Source organism: Xiphophorus hellerii, chromosome 24, assembly GCF_003331165.1.
Source record: "Xiphophorus hellerii strain 12219 chromosome 24, Xiphophorus_hellerii-4.1, whole genome shotgun sequence".
Taxonomy (NCBI): domain Eukaryota; kingdom Metazoa; phylum Chordata; class Actinopteri; order Cyprinodontiformes; family Poeciliidae; genus Xiphophorus; species Xiphophorus hellerii.
In genome coordinates this window covers 6,070,038-6,091,555 of record NC_045695.1, presented here as the reverse complement: position 1 = coordinate 6,091,555, position 21,518 = coordinate 6,070,038, and the positions used below count along the sequence as shown (strand labels likewise).

At 40.9% G+C, this 21,518-nt stretch overlaps 1 protein-coding gene across 1 annotated transcript; it reads right to left on the bottom strand.

The window, feature by feature from the left end:
- Positions 1–4,911: 4,911 nt before the first annotated feature.
- Positions 4,912–20,629, bottom strand: LOC116716154 (collagen alpha-1(VIII) chain-like). Its single transcript, XM_032557031.1, is given in 5 exon segments — positions 4,912–9,053; positions 9,447–9,744; positions 20,416–20,511; positions 20,514–20,582; positions 20,585–20,629. Coding segments are annotated over 5 exon segments (2,439 nt in total). The 5' UTR covers positions 20,615–20,629; the 3' UTR covers positions 4,912–7,107.
- Between the last annotated feature and the right edge of the window lie 889 nt (positions 20,630–21,518).

Genomic DNA, 21,518 nt, shown 5'->3' with positions numbered 1-21,518 from the left:
CCTCACCAGGGAGGCGTCCAGGAGGCATCCTGACCAGATGCCGGAGCCTCAACTGGCTCCTCTGGATGTGAAGGAGCAGCGGCTCTACTCTGAGTCCCTCCCGGATGACTGAGCTTCTCACCCTATCTCTAAGGGAGAGCCCAGACACCCTACGGAGAAAACCCATTTCGGCCGCTTGTATCCGCGATCTCGTTCTTTCGGTCACGACCCAAAGCTCATGACCATAGACGAGGGTGGGAACGTAGATCGACCGGTAAATCGAGAGCTTCGCTTTTTGGCTCAGCTCTCTCTTCACCACGACGGACCGGTACAGCGCCCGCTTGACTGCAGACGCTGCGCCAATCCGCCTGTCGACCTCCCGCTCCCTTCTTCCCCCATTCGTGAACAAGATCCCGAGATACTTGAACTCCTCCACTTGGGGCAGGACAAACCCCCTGACCCGGAGAAGGCACTCTACCCTTTTCCGGCTCAAAAAAATGGCCTTGGATTTGGAGGCACTGATCCTCATCCCGGCCGCTTCACACTCGGCTGCGAACCTCTCCAGCGAGAGCTGCAGATCACGGCCTGATGAAGCCAAAAGGACCACATCGTCCGCAAAAAGCAGAGATGAGATCCTAAGGCCACCAAATCGGATCCCCTCAACACCTTGGCTGCGCCTAGAAATTCTGTCCATGAAAGTGATGAACAGAATCGGTGACAAAGCTCAGCCCTGGCGGAGTCCAACTCTCACCGGAAACGAGCCCGACTTACTGCCGGCAATGCGGACCAGACTCTGACACCGGTCATACAGGGACCTGACAGCCCGTATCAAAGGGCCCGGTACCCCATACTCCCGGAGAACCCCCCACAGGGCTCCCCGAGGGACACGGTCGAACGCCTTCTCCAAGTCCACAAAACACATGTAGACTAGTTGGGCGAACTCCCGTGCACCCTCCAGGACCCTGCAGGGTGTAGAGCTGGTCCAGTGTTCCACGACCAGGACGAAAACCACACTGCTCTTCCTGAATCCGAGGTTCGACTGTCCGACGGATAGTTTCCAGCAGGCGGGTCGGAGACACAGTCCTGGAAAGGATCTGTGAGACTCCTAGGAGCCTGCGGTGGTCACGGTCTTCTGATGTCCGTTCCTCCCTCTGGAAGCCGCAGATTTCTGCCTCTGCTCTCAAGCTTCATCTGAATCTAGCCCTGCTTTTGTGGTCGCTATTTAATCTTATTTCGAAATTAAAATATCCAGGGTGGCACCCAATACCTCAAAGTCCCTGATTGGTACATTTTGATGAACGTTCTCCCAATTATCTGAAATAAATTTGATTTCTCTTCTTTACTTTCTTCTTCCAGGGTCTGAGTCTCTGTTTGGTCCATCTTTTCTTCGTCAGCCTTTAAATTTTCTTCCCTGGCTTTAAGTTTGTCCATCTTCAATTTAAGTCCAGCAATTTCTTGAGTGAGCTCTTCGTTCACCTTGCCAATCCAGTACAACTGTTGCGATTTCTCTTTCATTGAATTGTTAAAGTTTCTTTTATCGACCATTGTTCCCCATTTTACCTTCTTATTATGTGTTGACAGGGCTTTGCTTTCTGATTGTAATTGTTCAACTGTCGCTTTAGCCTCGTCCAATTCACTATTTAAAGTCTTGAATTGTTGCTTCAAATAATCATTTTTGCTGACCAGCCTTTCATTCTCTGTCTGCCAGGTATCTTTTTTCCTGGCATTCAGTCTCTCAATCTTCAGCCTCAGATTTTCGACAGTTTTCTGAAGCTTCTTGTTCTCTCCTGTAAGCTTCCGGCAGCTCTTCTCCAAACTTTCCACGTTCTCCAGCAATTCATTTCGTCGCGCCATCGTTCAGTTTTGTTTGAGATTGAAGTCTGCAAATGAATTTCTCTGTGGAACCTGGGAATACAAAGACAGGCGGCTGTGATGTCACAGACAGGATGAGTGACATCACAGCTTCACGTCAAAGCCACAAGAAGTCTGTTGGGTGAGGGGGAGGGAGAGGGGGGCGGATGTTGTTTTTTTTTAAACTTTATTCGCAGACACACTGTATAACGACAGAGTTATGCCTCATTTGTTCTGCCTCAAGAAAAAACAAATACAGATAAACATATTCAAGATAAAGAAAAAGCTAAGGGTTCATTTAAAGCAATACAGATTTTAATTGTTTTATTTTCTGTAGCTCTTTTTCTGTCATCTTCATGTCGAATCTTCACATTCAAAGACAAACTCCCAGGATTTTCTGGTTTTTATTCATTTTTATTTTCCACAGATTGTGAGAACATCCCACCTTTAAATGGCTTGTTTTCCGGTAGAGAAGAGACATTAAAAAAAAATTAAAGATAGGCAACAAGATTCTATGAAACAGTGTCATTGTTTTCATTGTTTTATACTTGTGCATATGTATTAATTGTTTTTATCTTGTAACCAGGTTGCTATGTATTGCAAATTTTTTGCTCAGGCCCCTCTTGAAAATGAGATCTAGATCTCAACGGGGTTTACCTGATTAAATAAAGGAATATGAATTACACCCATTGAGAAAATATGAATGCAGCAGCGCCCTCTGCTGTTTGACAAAGGTTAAAAAAAACAAAAAACTGCTTGCCGCATGTTTACGTTTATTAAGTGTTATGTCTGACTTAATACAGTAGTATTGAGTACTACTGTACTTCTCCTCCTTTTACTACTACTACTACTACTAATAATAATAATAATATATTTTAAAGAGTTGTGCCTCTCATGGTAGATGTGTTGGGTTAGTTCTGATTTAGTCTTTTTTTAGACTTTTATTCAAATATTTTTTTATCTTATTTTATTTCATTTTTGTATTTTATTAATTAACTCGTTAAGAAATAGCAAGATTAGACACCTCAAAGACACCTCGACTACAACCACTAAGTCTCGAAGGAGTTGAAAGGGAATCATGACGGGTGCAGAGCAGCTTATGTTGCTCTGCACATAAGCTGCTATAGTGATATACTATCACAGAGTTGTACAAATTGTCAACGCGTTCAAAGTTTACAGACAACATGCTTATGAAAACTAGCACAATAAAACAATAGGTACACTTTAGAGGAAGTGTGGAAAAAAATTTCACCAAGGACAGAGTATTGTTTTAATACAATGTCACAGAAGTCCAGTATTACTCCAGATGAACTGACATTTCTCCTTCCTAAGAACAGTGAGGATCAACAACAGAACGTTCCCATTCACTGCACTTTACAGAAACCTACAAAAAAGAACAATAGAGCAATTAAACAGAGAACGCACTTGTATTTTAAAGAGTACAGAAAAACGGCAAAGAAAAAAAAAATCAAAACTGATGATGTTTGGGACCGGATCAAACTTTTTTTTATTATTACTAATGTGTGCCTTGTCATACTATTTTCAATTAAGACTGGAAAAAAAAAACAAAAAACGTCGCCATAAGTCCGCCTTTTAAATCAAAACGTCACATTCACCAAGGAATTGTGGGTAACACACTTCGCCGAAGTCCCTAAAAATGCGCACTTCGCGTAAGGGCAGAAGTAGTACCCATTATGGGCGGAGCGAAGGGCGGATGAGGAGAGCCTATGACTGGTTCCTTTCTCAGTTTATTCGATTAGTTTATATTTCCCGAGCTCTACGTAACAGTTCTTCTCACTCTGTAATATAGATGTATCTGATGCTCAGCATAAGAAGGTCAAGTGTTTGTTATTTTGGTTACATAAAAAATGAGCTTTGTGAAGAACTGCTGCATGTTTTTTTATGCAGAGAAAGTGCGGTGACCGTCGTTCCGCGAGGAGAAACAGTGACATCTAGTGGAAGTCTGCGATGATGGCAGCTGAGTGATTCTCTGAATTCAGTACATTTTTGGGACTCAGGTTACTTAAAAATATAACACACACACAAGAAAATGTGTTTTTGAACACTGTAGCTATTGAAGGACTCTTTGAACCTCCAAGAAAATATGTCTCGCCACCTGATGCGTGAAATCCCACACATTGTTAAGAATTTCTTTGTTGCTTTAAATTCAACCCCGTAACGGGACGATTTCATTCCTCTATGGTTCCCAAAATGTGGGGCGCGCCCCTTGGGATGGGCAGTACTATTGCAAGGGGGTGCGGGAAGCAGTATGGATGAAACCCCCCCCCCAAAAAACTGTTACACAAAAGTGTAACACAAAAGTGATGTGATGCCCACATCAGCCAGGGCATGGAGCAACATATGATATGATGAAAACAAGAAATTCATATGTGTTTCAAAGACCATTCTTTACTTTTCCCCAAACAACAATAAATATCATTTGCATGCGTAACGGTGTTGAAAGGTTGAGTTTGACGATGACAGTCTTTGGATAAAAAAATGATCAAATATAGGTAAGAAACTACATTAACATTTAAATCTCTTTACAGTGTGAGCAGGAAGAGACTTAAGTGATGTCACTTCCCGGGTGCTGAGGAAATTGGACTGAACCATTATTTATAAAAAGGAGGGTTTGGTATGCCGTTACGGGGTGGAACAAAACTGGTATTTTATAAATAGTTCATGTATTTTTATAATGGTACAAATAACTAGCAGATACTGGCTATTTTTATTTGTTTTATATTCATTGAAAAGTTAACATTGGTCAGTGGGGACATGCTCATTTGGCTGATCTCTACGCTTCAACGAGCCATACAATGTTTCAAAACATACGTTTCTAAAATATATTATGTTACCAAGACACGTGGATATTTCTATTTCTTGATTTTCTCAAAAATGTGGTTCGCATTATATGAAAATCTTCGGGATCGAACCTGTGAGACCCAAAAAATGCACCGAATTCAGAGAACGACCCAGCTGTCGAACTGACTGCTCTGTCAAACACAGTGAAAGTAAACTGGACAAAATATAAACCTGGAGTTAAACCTCTTTCAAAGTGAATGAAAAACCACGCAGAGGAGCTATGCAAGTATTCATTTTAATTATTCATTTTTATTTGAACACAGCGAAAAATCAAGCAGAGTAAAACAGAAGTTCAAATTCTAATTCAGTTCTATTTTAAAATACTCCTCATATTTTAAATTTAAATTTAAATTAAAGGTTGCTGTAACTCATATCAACTAAGTACCTTCAAAGACTCATTTTGGATGATGGGATCTTCAGTAGCAGTCAATCTTGCAACGAAGTTGACGAGCCCTCTGACTTAAGACTGTTGCTGTATGACTTTCTCATGACTGCCATGATATGCTAACAGTTCAATTTTCGGGTACCGGTGATGGTATACCACAGTAACATGTTCTCGATGACACCATGACACTATGGCAAGCACCGCTAATCCACATCATTTTCTTTTAACGCTCATTTTCAGATCTCTTGTCTGGTTGCATGGTACGAAAGCTGGGCAAAGAGATATTGGAGTCGTAAATTCGGTCCAAACACGCAACATCTTGGGAATACTGAATTAAAGCGCAAGTATTCCATTTGAGGAATACTTATGTATTGGGAATAGTTTATACACTTGAAGTCTACAAAGAGAATAAATCTGAACTACCATAACGGAGCAACTCCAACACGCTTCCACCACGAGTGGGACAATTCTAGAGCGAAACAAAAGCTTTATTCTTCCGCTGACACGGTTTAGAGGAAAACAAGAAAATTCACATGTTTTGGAAGCACTTTAAGTATACAGAAATATACAAAAAAATTTGATTCCGCATCATTTGAAGGCAGGAAGAAAAACTGGCAGGTTTTGCTTTAAAAATGTCTCTTTGAATAGATTTATTATTTTGTTTTTTTTGGCCTTACACATCGTTTCTGTCGAAATTTTTGAAGTAAATACATATTTTTTCCCACTCAACAAATAAAGCAAATTCAAGTAATCAGTAGTAGTTGGAAAAAAAATAAAATAAATTAAAGAAACTTTATAATCATCATTATGATGACAAGAAAAATAGAGCGCAATAACACGTAGGAAAATTGGTCAATTTGTGGATGTAGATGCAGTTTGATGCCTTTATATAATACTGAACCAAACTAATATTTTACCAGCCTCATGTGCCAAGTAATATACAAAACATACAGAGATGATAAACAACGGAAAATACATATGTCGACAGTATAATTGTGAATAAATGAATGGCTTTATGTTCTTAATGTGCGCAGAATACAGTAAAATGAATAAAGCAATGCTAACCAGTTATTTAGGTGAACAGGTTTATAGCAAATTATGTGCATATGGCAACTAATAACTCAGGGTAGCATGTTGCTATCACGTCTTGCTTTAAATATGTAAAAGTGAAACCAATGTTAATTGCACCAAAATATATTGACCCTTTGCAAATATGTCACCTGATCACACTGAGGCACCGTGATGGACGTCGGAAGTGAGAGACTAGGAAATTGAAGGGAGTGACTGAAATTGTTTCCCAAGCTGTTTTGCCAGTACAAGTACGACTTCTACTTGTTCAAGTCGAGCTAATTTGTCTGTGGACGTAACAGGCCTGGTTGGGGCTTCTAGACAGAGGTATTTATAAAAGTTGGAAAGAGCTAGCACTTAGAAACCGACCCATACTTTCTCCATCCTGACATGCTTGCTGATTCGATCAAATCACCATCTTTGCCTGAATTCACGCCACAATATTTATACCATTACGTCATTAACAGCACTTTCCTTCCACCAGAGCAGACTTAAGGGCAATCAGATGTCTAGATGGTTACCAATATTTTTTGTACAGGCTACATGATGGTGGGGCATTTTTTGGATAGTTACTAATTATTACACATGCATTGTCTAATATTTCATTGCATCTTACTAGACTTACTTACTTATGAAGTTTACAAATGTTAGGTTTGCTAACCTTGAAAAAACTGTTTGCTACAGACCCGCAAATGCACAGAGGGCTGCCAGTCCTTACAATTGACGTCATTGTCCATTGTTGTCTTCTTTCCGCTTCAAAAGGTATACAATAAAATAAGTGTGGTCTGTATCCATGTCTGTTTATGCAGCCAACAATGTAGTACCCTATGACCTTTTTCTACTCTAGGCAACTGACACCCGGAAGCACTGAGTTTTTCCTACGTATATTCCCTAATCTTGGCCTACAAACACTGAGTCTTGCTTACTTTTCCCTTTCAATGCATGACAATGGCCTCTACTTATTACATCAAGTACAGTAAGTATCCAGAAAATGTGGAATGGACATACTGACCAGCATAAAGTCCTGCTGCCTGGTCTGATGGAAGCTCTACATGAACAGTGTCTCCTTTTCTCAACGGGAGTACAGCGCTTCCTGAAGCCTGATCAAGCAAACCCTTTTTGTACTCGTCGTAAGTGTACATTACTGACTCACTGTTCTTCATCAGCGCCACCCAAACGTTGCCTCCCTTGCAGTGGACGTGGTAAGCAAAATAATAGATTCCTGGTACACTGCATGTAAAAATACCATTTTGTGGATTGTAGTCCTGGTTTTCGTTGTGGAGAAGTTTGTCAAATGTGATTGGGGAACCTACTAGAGGGAACGGATTGGTCAGTTTTGCGGTGAATGCAGGAATCTGCTGCTTGGTTCCTCTAATCTCGACTCCATTGCCTGGCTTTTTGTAAACTTGTCCATTGTAGGGGCCTGTGTGAGGGAGGAATTGAATAATGTCAGGAGATTCAGCAGGTATTCCTGGAGGGCCGGGAGGACCTGGAGGGCCGGGTTGTCCAGTAAGTCCAGGAGGACCACTGGGACCAGGGTTTCCTTGAGGACCAATTTGACCAGGGGTTCCTGGGGCCCCATTACCAGGATAACCAGGGTTACCTGTTGGTCCTGTTTCACCTTTTTGTCCTGAATGACCAGGAGGTCCAATTGGTCCCCCTGGTCCTGTAAGTCCAGGGATCCCCTGTGGACCTGGTTGGCCCTTGTTTCCAGACTCTCCTCCCTCTCCTCTTGGTCCTTGTAATCCTGCAGCACCAGGGGCACCAGGTAAACCTCTAGCCCCAGCTTCTCCTTTTGGCCCTATTGGCCCTTGGAATCCTCTTTGTCCAGGTTGTCCACCCTCTCCTGGCCTACCTGGCTGTCCTGAAAGACCAGGAGGTCCAGTTTCACCTTTCATTCCAGGATTTCCTCTAGGGCCAAATGTGCCATCTTCTCCCTTCTGTCCTGGGAAGCCAATACTACCAGGAGGCCCAGTGGGCCCTGGTGCCCCGGGTATTCCTGTCAAACCAGTTAGACCAATAATTCCAGGTTGACCTACTTGACCTTTGTCACCTCTTGGGCCTGGTTGTCCTGGAAGACCAGCATGTCCCTTGTGACCCTTAGGCCCTGGAAATCCTGTTTTACCATAACCTGGCAAGCCTGGTGGTCCAATTAAACCAGGAGGCCCTAGTTCACCTTTTCCTCCAGAGAACCCTGGTAACCCTCTAACACCATCTTTTCCTGGTTTTCCTATTCCTGGTACGCCTGGAAGTCCTGGTTGCCCTCTTTGACCTGGTGCTCCTACAAGCCCTGCTTCTCCAGGAGGACCTGGTTTTCCTGGAAATCCTGGTTGTCCAGGTACACCATTCAGACCAGGTTTGCCATTACCAGGGAGGCCCACTTGTCCAGGTGGACCAGGTGTCCCACCTGGTCCATTCACACCTGGTAAACCAGGCAGACCAAGCCCTTTATCGCCTTTTAGACCTGGAGGACCAGGAAATCCAGGTGGACCATTTTGTCCAGGTTCTCCTGGTTGCCCTGGCAGTCCTGGTAACCCCTGGCCTCCTGATTTTGAAATTCCAGGGAGTCCAGTGGGACCTGGGAGTCCTGGAGGCCCAGGAATTCCTGTTGGCCCCTGACCACCAATTGGTCCAAGATCCCCTTTGGCTCCTGGTAATCCAAGGCCTCCAGGTTTTCCAGGTAATCCGGGCATTCCAGGTTTTCCATTTCCCCTGTATCCCTGAGAACCCGGGGGACCTGGCTTTCCTGGTGATCCAGGAATCCCCTCTCCTGGAAGCCCAGGGGGGCCTTGTGGACCTGGTGGGCCCACTGGTCCAGGGGGGCCTTCAATGCCTTGAGGTCCGTCTGTGAAACCTTTCCCACCAGGAACAGGAAGAGGACCTTTAGATCCCCTTGGCAAGGTTTGTCCTGTGAAGAAGTGAAAACAGACATACATGATCATGATGTAATGATCGAATAAATAAATGAATGACTACAATATATTTTATTAAATATTAGTAGACCACCACAATTTGTGTCATTATTTGGAATATGGTAATTTCTTGATTTTAATGTGAATTAACTTTTAAAAATAAACCCAAAATCAAGCAAATAGCCATGAGATGTGTGTGTGTGGTGTGTACACACTACCAATACACCAATTGAAAAATGGATGGATGAATAAATAACTGATGTCCCAGTACCAAACCTTGTGGAACACCACACGCTACTTTACTAAGATTCTGTCTAGTATATTGTTAAAAAAGGATAAAGCTTCCCTGTCAATGGAGTCATTTCTGTTTATTTAGTGTAAAACATCACCTTTGCCTTTTGTCAATGGCCTCATTTTTCCAATTTGCAAAGGCAACGGCAGTTGTGGAGCGTCTTTTCCATGCTGGGACAGCGACGGGATCCCTTTGCTGAAAGGTGAATGTGGCATCTCGTTCCCCAGGAACTGCTGCTGAGGGAAGTCATCGCTGTACTGCGGGATGGGCTGAGGCTGCTGCTGAGGCGGCTGCTTTGGTCCGTAATATGCTCCCCCATGAGCTGTGTTCATTACATACGGCTGGAGTAGAAAGACAACATGGCAGAAGAAATGGAGAGGAACAGCCATCATTTTCTGTGGAGAAAGAGGAAAAAAGGACAGGTCTTTTTTTTTCTTCAAATAAAAACAAATTCTATTTTGCACAAAAATTTGTTGTAACATGTAGCAGGTGCTATTAGCACCACAAGGGTCAAACAAAAAGAAAGGATGTGAATTCCCCTTTTTGCTCGTGTACCTCGAGGATTTAGACAATGCATACGCACATAAAATAATCTAATTAATGCTGTGAATTGGTGAACATGATCTTTAATCATTTAAACATGGTTGCGCTTGAGGAATCCGCGAAGTGATGCCAAGAGTGCTCTGTGAGATAAACATGAATGCATGTTTTCTCTCCGGCTTTAGCGTTTATTTAGAATGAAGCTGAACTATGGAGATCAAAGAATGTGGATTGCTGCGCTAATTTTAGTAAGATTTGCTTACATATCCGCGAAGCAAGTATTTAAAATACACAATCACCATAATAGAGAAAAAGTAACCAGCACTGAGGATGACGGGTTCCTGTGCAAGATCCTCTTCATGGACACTTCTGAATAATAGATGGATGAGGGCTTTATTTTTTTGTGATTGTACATGTTTAGCAAATATTATGAAGTCCGTTCTGATAGAAAGTACATCTTATTTCCCTTATTATTTTCGTCACAGACATTTATATGATTGGTAAAATTTGAAGGCACTCACAAAAAACGCCCACCTTGCCCTTCCCCTCAGGAACATTTGAGGATGTTAGCAGAATTTATTAAAGTAAATTTTTTTTTCTATTAATATTATTTTGCATATTGGCAGCAGTAGGTTCGGAGGACTAATCCTGTCAAAAGTTGGAATAACGGTAGAAATAAATAAATGCCTCAATTAAGTTTTTAATGTGCCAGTTTTTGCATCCAAGAAATAAATAAAAAAATGTATTTGACCAACTTATTTGATAATATATTGTCATATAGATTAATATTTCAACATAATCAACATTAACATTATCACTATGATTAAATTTTCCATTTTGTCTTATTAAATTTTTTTTTTTATTTTCATATTTTGTATGTACTTCATTTAAAAAAAAAAATTATTATACTTTTGTCCTATGGACATGGAACTGATGTGAGCTTAGGAACGATGTGGTTAGAGCTGATGTCCTATTTGATCATGTGAGAAGAGCTTGTGAATGTTGCCATTGTTAATCATGTCACTCACTCCTGAACGCAAACTCACATTAAAATGACTCGACCAGTCGGGCGACACCGTTAGAAATGTCGGATTAACTGACAAAAACATGCCAGCTCTTATAGATAAACGTGTTCACACATGTCTCACGGATGTAAAGCATATATTTGACCCACAAAACACCTTACTGGGTCACAAAAGTGACTATGCAACTTAATATCACAGTTAATGATGTTTTTCATGTTGCCAAAAAGCGCACAGTTGCATGAAATATCTAGCCAAGCGTCCTTTTCGAACCAGAGAGTGATCCGTAAGCTCTGAGCTTTTAAATTCAAGAGGATGTTACACAATGAGACACTTAACTGATCACAGCTGTAGTCCAAAGCTCTTGGACTCAAACAAGCTGTCTTTATCTCCTGTGGGTGACTGGTGAACACGTTTCGTGAGGCAACAGGGCAACAATCAGCACACACTAGTCTTTATGATCTACAGGCAATATGCATAAAAAAAAAACCCCACACAAGAACAAACCAATACAAGTATCTTAAACACAGGTTGGTAAGCAGTTTCTGTTTAAGGAGCACAAATCTATTGTCATGTTGAAGAAACCAGATTGAGTTGGGTGGATGGGGGCAAACAGGAAGTCTTCAAAATCTGAAATATTAGCATAAAAGCCAAACTATATTACGGAAGAACATTACTGTCGTTCAAGTGCAACTTACGTTAAACATTAGGGTCGTTTCACAGGCTTGAACTAAAAATACACTCAAGTTAACCTTCCTTTGGCACCTTTCTACACCTTTTATCTCTCTCTACTTCTTCAGACTACCTTCTCTAGTTTTCCTTCACTTCTGGGAGCAGCGCAGCACACAGCAGCCAGAGTCGCAGGCAGGCAGGACCTGCCGGTGTTCATTCGGAAGGTGTGGTGGCTTTTATTTTTCTATGACGATTGATTACACGTAGAGGAAGCCCTGAGTAGTCAGGTAAGATGGGGTGAAATAACAGGGTTCAACTGGCGCTAAGGGGCTCAACATACTCCAAGAATATAGCATATAATTGGACTGTCTTAGCAGATATGAAAAACGCAAGGTGTTCTGTTTGGTGATGATTTTCTTCAGCTGAGCAACAATAACATTTATCCCACTGATATGAGTTAAGTTTTAGTTGGCTAGAGTTTGATAATAATTACCTATAATAAAAGTGGCTGGATTAGAGAAAGTCCGTATCACCAATCATCTTTTGGTTCCCAGACAGAGTAAAGAGCAGCAATCCATGTGTTTCCACCGCAGAATGGAACTCTGATAAGCATCAAATTATCAAACTATTACATGTCAGCGCTTGATTATGCAGGATGGAAAATAATGGAAACATCTTAATCATACAGCTGAACTTTATCTCTGGTTTACATCACACAGAGAGTGGCTATATTTTTAAACATTTCCACCACTCCTTAAATCTGACGCTTCATTAGTAATTTAGGAACCCTGTTTTTTTATAGTTGGTCTTACACAATCTCAGTTGACATCAACCTTCAATGAGTACATAGCTTATTTGCACATAAGGTAGGTAGATATTTCAATAAAACTAATGCCCGGACCTAGAAATGTAAACAATAAGGTTATCGCTGTCTTTTCTGTATCATGGATATTGAGGACATTTGTGTTTGGTCAATGGTTTTTATTGCAGTGGTGGAATTGTTCCAACTGTTTTACAATATATTGGCAATATTTTCCCAGATAAAAATATGTTTTTTGGGTATTTTTTTTGCTTTATAAAGTCAATTTACAAGCAGAATTTGCTGATTTTGTGCCAGATATTGCGTTTCAAAACAACCAAGAAATGCAACTAAACTGACACAAAATAATCACTCTGCTTGTTATTTGGTTAGCAAACTTATTTCATACTGTGTCAGTCAGTTTCCAATAGAATGACATAGCTAAGAAAGCAATAGGAAACATCTGTTAGAAGGGAAATGCATTACAGACCCAGAGATTTTAGCAGGACAGGACAGGACAGGACAGGGCTGTCAGGATCAAGGCTGGAGCTTGTTGGGAACCGGGTTTTTTTGGTTTTCTTTGTGGGTTTTTTTCTGTTCGCCTGCTGCTTCATCCTTCATCCACCAGATGGTGTTAGAGGCTTCACACCTGGAGGGGCGTACCCGCTGATTATGCCAGTGCATCTGTGATTCTTCATCCAATCATCCTGGAGCTTAAGAGGAGCAGACTGCCAGCACCTCGTCACCTGAGTGTTTGCCAGTAATGGTACTCTGAGCCTGTCCAGCTCTTTGTGATTTCCCCAAGAAGTACTTCTAGTAATCGACTCTTGTTGCCTCTCTCTCAGGTGCTTCCCTGTGAAGCCCTAGTCCTGGCTTTTTGGATTACCTCCTTCGTGATGCCGTGGATAGTTACCCACTGGTTGCCCGAGCTCCATCTTCGCCCCTGCAGACTAACCTTAAACCGCTCCTGGATTTCCCAGCTGGCAGTCGGATTGCTCCTCTGTCTTCCTCCACGCCTGAACTTACCTGTCCGCCCTCCACCACAGCCTCCACGTCATCAACCCAGAACTTACTCAGCCGAGACCTCTCTCCGGAACCTGGAAAATCTCAAAGACACCCACAAAGAGACCAAAACCACGAACCCGCAGTTTCCCCTCTTCCCGTTGGAAGTTATCTTCACCTCAATTAGGAAACTGGAACCCATCACGACAGAGCTAATCCTTCAGTCTTCAGCTTCCAAGCACATCTCCACAAAGTTAGTGGATAGCTGTTACTATTTCTTGTCTATTTTTGTGGACTTACCTGCTACGCCAATATAAACTACATGGAATGATGTCCTATCCATTTCCTCAGTATCAGGGTCATTTACAACTATTCGACGATACAGACCCATCCTCTCCTTGGTATAAAACCCATTAAGAGCTATTACTCTGGGGTGAGCTCACTGTGTTGTGCACAATAAGCCTGATTAAGTGATTTCATCTTACAGGCAATACATTTTTTCCACAACATGACATACAGGAATGTGTGTCAAGCACTCAGGGCCGTGCAGAGACCTTTGGAGGGGCCGGAGCTCAAAGTTAAAAAGGGGCACACTGAACAAGATCTTAAAACACCGAACAACAACAACAACGCAACAACCCATATTAATCAAGAATTTAATCGGATCCTACCATATCATTGGCATCATGTTGGGACAATGCAAAGCAAATATAATCTATATTTTCCCCCAACAGGTATAAAGTTGCTGTTTCTGCTGCTGACAGTCCTGGAGGGCTGAGCTGATCTGAGACTGTCGCTGTTAAACAGACCAGAGGAGAGAAGGTCAAAGGTTATGAAGTTATGAAATAAGCAAAATTGCTGCCCTTTTACTAATTAAGCCCTAATAATATCTATTTTACCTCTACGACAACTTGGCTGCAGACTGATTTATAGATTTCTTTCTGTTTATATACTTTGAAGAAGTTCCCTATGAACTATGGCTTCTTTGATCAAATTCCATTGTGGTGTTTTGTCCCTATGAACGTAGGCAGTAACTTCCTTAGATCTAAAGCTTAACATGTTTCAGCTACTTGTTTTCCCTCCACTCAACCTTCCACTTATACATTTCAGCATAGCACTCTGAAGAGCCAGCTCAGTACCTTCTCCTTTCTATGGCAGTCATGAGAGACCATGACTGTGTGACATCATAATTATTTTCAGTCAAACCCTTTTTTTTTTTTTTTACACTTAACTTTATATTCAAATGCTTGAAAGTCAGAGTGTCAATGATTGTCTGCTGGATGTGACTGTGTAGAACACACCTTTTCCAGTTGAAAAATATTATTATTATTATTGGTGTTGTTGTTCATCCCCTGCTGTATCCTATTTTCTGAGAAAAGCGATTTTATTTTTCAATATCTGTAAGGCACTTTCATCATACTAAACAGAAATATGCATTTGAAAAACATCACTGTGTAAAAAAGACAAAACCTTTGTGTCCAACTACTGTGACGTTCTAATATGATATTATATTGAACTTGCAGCAGAGGGCGTCAAAGTCCATTTTAGAATTGTTTTATTTATTTCTAACAGGCAGAAAGACAATAATAAAAAATACTCAAGTATTCCAACAAATAAGGCCAGATTTGTGCTATTATTTCCACAATCCACAGCCACGTTCATCACAAGCGGCTTCTCTTTTCTCCCTTTCCTCTCTTCATAGTTGGCTACAAAGTGGTTCCATCGCTTGAAATTCAACGTCGATTTCCTCTCGTTCAACTTTCGTTCACGTCTGTATTCAGTTTCTTTGCATTAAGAAAGCCCAGCCTCCTGGACCAGATATTCAGTTCAAGAGTTTAAAAAGTAAAAGTCAGTAAGAAAGCAGAAAGGAAAACCAGACAGTTTCTCTATCTATTCATCAGTCTTCCTTGCAGTTTCTCTTTTTCTCTTGGAGCGCTAAGAACCACAAGTCACCAAACGTCTAGCCACGATTTTCATCCCAGGCTCTCTCCCCTCCTCCAATAAAAAAACTTAAATCATTTGGAAAAAAGGTTTTCCTGTTAGCCCTTGAATTTAGTCAAAACAGAGTATCTAATGTCTGTGGATAGCAAGTTAATAGCAGCTTAGAGTTTTGCACACTCCGGTTTGAACATTAGAGTTTATTTCTCATGACATGTTCCACTTTCTCACACAGCAGGAAGGAAACGGCATCCCAGGCGCGTCTGCATTTCTGAGCCTTCAGTTTGACCATCAGATTTTTTTTTTTTTTTTTTTGCAGGGTGGGTTTTTTGCCACATTCCTCATTTTTTCAGCTATTTTTCATATTTGCAATGACTCATAAGTGGGGGGGGGAGAAAAAAAACCCTCCAAGTGAATGAATATTTTTGCAAGCAATGAAAGTGTTTTGGCCAATAACCAGATCTTATAATGTTTCCCAAAACCACAGACTCCGCTGGGGAATTTGGTGCTTTTAAACTGCAGAAATATATTTCCTGAACTGTGTGAATACGAGTCAAAACAGCTAATGCCTCAAGATGGACTAAATGTGGAGCTCATGAAATTTGCTTGCTGGTCCACACTGGTTTTATGAAAAACATCAGCAGAAATAGCCCCAGTTTGTAAAGACATAGTTTCTTTGAATTTCTTTTGAGTATAGTGAAAGATATCATGATAGACAAAGGAGGTCTAAAGGTGATCTACTGTGGAATACCTGAGACTGCCTCTAAAAACCTTTATAACTATTGGAATTGTTCAAACGCCAAAGATACTTTAGGCTGCATTAATATGCTCAGTAGAAACAATCGTAGCACTAACACTGGCACAGGAGCTTCTTTGTTGCCAATCTTTGGGGAAACAGCCAATCAGCACCAAGGAAAGTAAAAGGCATACCTGGTTTTAAAGTGGTCAGCCAATAGCGTGTCAAGTAGGTATTTCATCTTTGTAGGCTGGAGATTTTGAATATTTTAAATAAAAAAACGACAAAAAAATAGTTTTTTTGTCGTTTTTCACGCCACAGAAGCTTCTTGAAACTGTTTTGCAGAATCAGCCGATAAAACAGACCACAACATTTTTGCATGGAAATCTAAATAAATCAATGTTAAAACTGTTATTATATTAGTTTAGCAGTGTCGAGATTAATTCTTGCTTTTACATTTTAAGCAAGAGCAATTAGCTCATGTTCTACTACAGTGTGGTTATAAAGTCAGTAAAAAGTCAGTGTAAATATATACTATGGTATAAGTCATTATACTACGAGAATTTCATGCCTACAAAACACTCAAGACATCAGTAAGCACAGACTTAGATTGTTTTCGCTTGACAACAATCTCTATTTGGCTTTTTGCAACTTTGTGATGAAGTGACACTGATGTTGTGTTCCTACAACGGTCCAACTATTAAGAGTTTTTATCCAGCAAGGCCTGATCGGTATTTTCTCCAACCATTTGGTGACAATACGAGGACCTACTTCTACTCAACTTATGGTTATCTAAATTGAGGGGGAAACATTTTGGAAAAAAATGATCTTTGCGTTTTTGTTTCTCGTTTGGGGAGTCGCTATGTTGCATGAATCACATCTTCTCCAATGTAATCGTAACCAAACCACAAATACCTCCAAAAGTTTTCCCACATTTTAATCTGAAATCACAAACAGAGGGCATCAACAATCCAGCCTGACGGTGTGAGTGAAGCTCTCCAGACCAGCAGTAATGGGCGTCTGATTGGTGATACCTGCATGAGTTGGATTCCCTCAGGTGGATTGGTGGGTTTTGGGCGCCGCTTGGGATTTTTGTGTGCAGGGTCTGCACAGCAGGACGTTCCAACAAACACTAGTTGCCTTGTGGAGGGATGTATTACAGTGTGATAAAAACCCAACTGCAACATTTTGGTTAATCCAAAAGGTTAGCAACACTGAGCTAAACCTAAAGAACATAGCCATGGTGCTGCTCTGGGTAGAAAACAGCAGATAGAGAGCTTTATCAGACTGACTTCAGAATATGAATATGAAAATATTGTTGGCTACACAAGCTTTTCCACGTCATGACCCCTCATGACCCCTAGCATCCAGGCAGGGACCCCCTTTGTTATCCCAAAGACAATGCTACAAAACATAAAACATCAACGTCGAGAACGTTTTTTCTCACTCTTTTTCACTATTCAATAATAATTACATTCATTTGTCATGAATGCTGCGTCATACCTTCTGATTTTAGTCAGCTAGGAGTTCTTAAGGTTTCCATAGCAGAACTTTGGTCTTTTTCTTGTCAGAGACGTTTCCATTCCGTTTATCAAGCTGCTATGCTAGCTTGAGGAGTGAAGTAAGCCTGACTGGCAGCCAATCGATAAAATGAGCAATGAGAAATAATGTTTGAACTATTTTAACTTATATTTTATAACAATGACTGAAAAACAAACTGGATTTTGTGATATAAATAAAATCCATCCGTTTTCTTGACATCCTTCTCCCTAGTGGGGTTGGAACGGGTGTTGGTGCCTAGCTCCAGCGAAAGTTTCGGGCGAGAGGCGGGGCTGTCGCAGGGCTATGCATAAAATAATGAATAAATAAAATTTATTGGATACTTTTTAAATTTAGCTTTTTTGCCCCTCATCTTCCCTCAAGCTTTCTGAGGGCCTGCTAGGCATTTTGGAGGCATTTTCGGTTTTCAGTAGAGCTGATAAAGGGCAACAGAGTGAAGGACGACACATGAACAATAAGTAAGCACAACAGGTCTGATGCTTCTGATGCTAGAGGCATAGCAACCAATGGTGGGATGTCTAATGGTATGTTGAGCGTTGGGAATGGTAACTGCTGACCATGCACAGTTGAAATACTGTCTTAAGGTTTGAAGTTTAAAAAAAAAAATAGACGGTTTGTTGAGTGTGTGGAAAAAATCCCCAAAAAAGCAGAATAAAGCCTATTGAGGCTTTCTTCAAAGTAATTTTAAAATCTCATGTCGTTCTCCATATTGTTTTTCATCTCATCTCAATTTTTTCTCTTTCCGCAGGTTTAGATATTTTTAGAGTGTTTAAGTGAGCATCATGGCGAAAGCAATAACGCAATGCTTGTGAAAGTAAACCCATTGGGTCTCACCTTGACACTCGCGTAGAAACTCTCAGTGACACACTGCCGAACATGATATGTTAGAAAAATAAAAACATAATAATAAGAATAATAACAGTAAACAACTACACAGAGCCTGTCAGCTAGGAACCCGTACTGAGGCCCCACACAAACTCCATCACACCAGCTGGGCAGCCTCACAGGTTCCCCTAACCCCGCCAGAGACCCAAATGCCGACCCCGTTTTAAAATTTCAAAAATATATATTCAAATCTACATCTTGAGCACAGTAACTGCACTAATAACAGTAGGTTTGCTCATTTATAAAATGAAAAGAAATAGTTTTTCCTAATCCCGTCATACAGCTTTTCATCTGCATCCGGTGGTTGTTCTCTGACTATTTGGACTCGCATGTAAGACTTTTTAGTCCTACTGAGCGGCAGCGTTTAATAAGAAGCTGGAAAGCTGGAGCTTGTGTGATGCCAGGACTCAGGCTGCAGACGACGGAATGCAACCACCTTCAGGCAGTCTGATGCGCCGCAGAAACGCACAGGGCCTGTGGCCATGCTTTAACCGATTCCTTCACCGATCTAAAAGGAAGCTGGACAAACGTCCTTCAAGTTCCCCGCAAAATCAAACGTTTCCTCTTGATAATAGGGTCTTTCCACTTCCTAGATGGATTCTAAGAATCAAGTTGATAGGCCGTTGTAAAAAGACTTTTCATTCACAATTCCAAATGGCACAAAAACAACACTGAGTATCATCAAGAGCACAAAGTTAACCCGGTGACACATGGTGGTGGCAGCATGTAGAGAGGTTACATTTCTTGAGATAGAACATGGGATTTATGTAAGGACATTAACAGATTAAAGTCCGTGTTGACCCGAAACCTTTAGGTGTCTGGTAGAGAGCTGGAGATGAAAAGGGATTTTATTTTTTCACAGATTCGCGCTCTCTTCCAAAAAGGAAACAGAGCGATGTAAAAGGATTGAGTTTAGAGCTCTGGAACAAATGTTCTTCACTTAGTCTCAAAAAAAAAAAAAAAAAGGATGAAAGCATCTTAAGAAACACAATGTTGTTACTGGAGTAGAAGAAAAACTCGTTATTTGTGAATCCTAAAAATCGAGTTGCTTGGCAGCTACAAGATCTCCAACGGTTTATGAAATATAAGAGTTTTTTTCCTTTAATATGATATTTTTTGGCTTGGTGAAGACCTGAAAGAACATTTCTTACAATCTTATGACAAATCCAGAGCTTTTATGTTCCATTAAAAAGCAGTTAAGAAACTAATAACACTGTACAGTCTGTGAAGCTCATTATAGGAAAGCATGTTCTTCTGCTGGAACCAAATCGAGTCAAAGAAATGCCTTACTATCCATAAGAGTGTAAAGCCCAAAACCCCCTGATGTTTTAACAGCGAAGGGAAAAGAAGCAGAACTCAGGCTGGATTTTTTAAAATTCCACAAATCCTGTTTTACCATCTAAAAGCAAAAAGAATTTCGCTCACAACTTCAATTGTTTTCCTCCAGTCTGCCTTGAAAATCAAATTCCTCTTAACGCCGCTAAAAAACCAGAAACCAGTCGACATTTTTCCAGCAGTGCTGCTGACAGATGTGCGAAGCAAAGATCCCAAAATGTTAAGCTACTCCATTAACTTGTGCCGAATCCTGTCAAGTTGCTGCACAGCACATTTATTTTAACAAGCACAATCCAGAGTTATTCTTCCCAGGTGGATCTCCTGGACTTTCATTCCTTTTTCTCTCTGCATGAAGGAATATGTCATGTATGATATGCAAAAGCCTCCACAACAAAGCGTTTCCTCCTTAGTCGGCTCTGTGTGATTTAATGTGTGATCTTTGATTTCAGAACTGCTTTTTAGTCATGAAAAATCTAAAAAAAACAACAACTTTGTTTTCTAGGAATCAAACGTCCCACTGACAGCATCCACAATGCACAATCCCATCCATGAGTGGAAGTGGCGACAGATGACCTACCTTTAACTGTGGCTGCAGCAGCGGAGCTGGGAGTACTGTAGAGCTCCGAGGAGTTCGCTTTCCAGCAGCTCGGGTGAAATCTTTGGCTTTTATCTCCAGGTGGGTGGAGCAGAACACGCAGCGAGACGAGAAGCGCTGGATCTGTACATGCAAGGGTAAAAAGTAAGGGGAAAACAAGAGAAAACCACCAGTGGAACATTATGTTTGCAGCAGTAGAGGCTGAGCAAAGGAGAGTGAGGAGAAGGGGGGGAAAAAATGGGAAAAAGGAAAAAAAAAAGAAAAGGGAAACCCAACCAGCTGCACCAACTATATATCACGGTGAGGAGGAAGATATTCGTTTGACTTGGACCTCTGTGTGCATTCTTCACATGCAGGAAGATTTAAAGGCAGGGTTCGACTTTGGTTAGCCAGCGTTTGCTGAGGTCAAATTCAAGCTGGGAAGGGAGGCTTTTGTGGCTGCTGCAGTACATCCACGAGACTTCATAAAACTAGCCCACTCTATCAGGAACACCTCAGCTGGGTCAAATTAAAAATTTTCTAAAAAAAAAACATATGAGACCACCAGTTACAGTTTAGATTAGTCCTTGCTTTTAGCATCTGTATGCTAATAGAATATGTGTAGATGCCAGGCTATGTACCACAGCCTAGAATAATGAATAGAGTAAATCTATGAATCTTTGAGACTCCTAAAAATGCTTATAAAATATAAAACAGTTCTCTTTATTTCCGGTCCTGGGAGTACAGCCAATCAGCTTCAAAGACAATAAATGGCGGTTCTGTATTGGCTGGTGGGATGTTGTACACTGTATATATTTTAAACTATAATTTCACACATACAAATATAACACAAATGCAACCTGAAGTAAATAGCACAATAGATGCCGATTTAGCTAAAGCTAATTTATGGTAGCAGGGTAGTTTAAGTTTACAGAATATTAGAATCGCAGTCTAGAATTGACATTTCATAATATTTACAGCTATGTTTATGCTAGAAGAATAGGTTGGCACTTCAAAATAGCTGCGTGTGATACTATTCTATGTGTTTGTGTGAATTGCTATTTTAGATCTTCTTTTAAAAGCTGTCAAAAACAAATGTGCTTTGG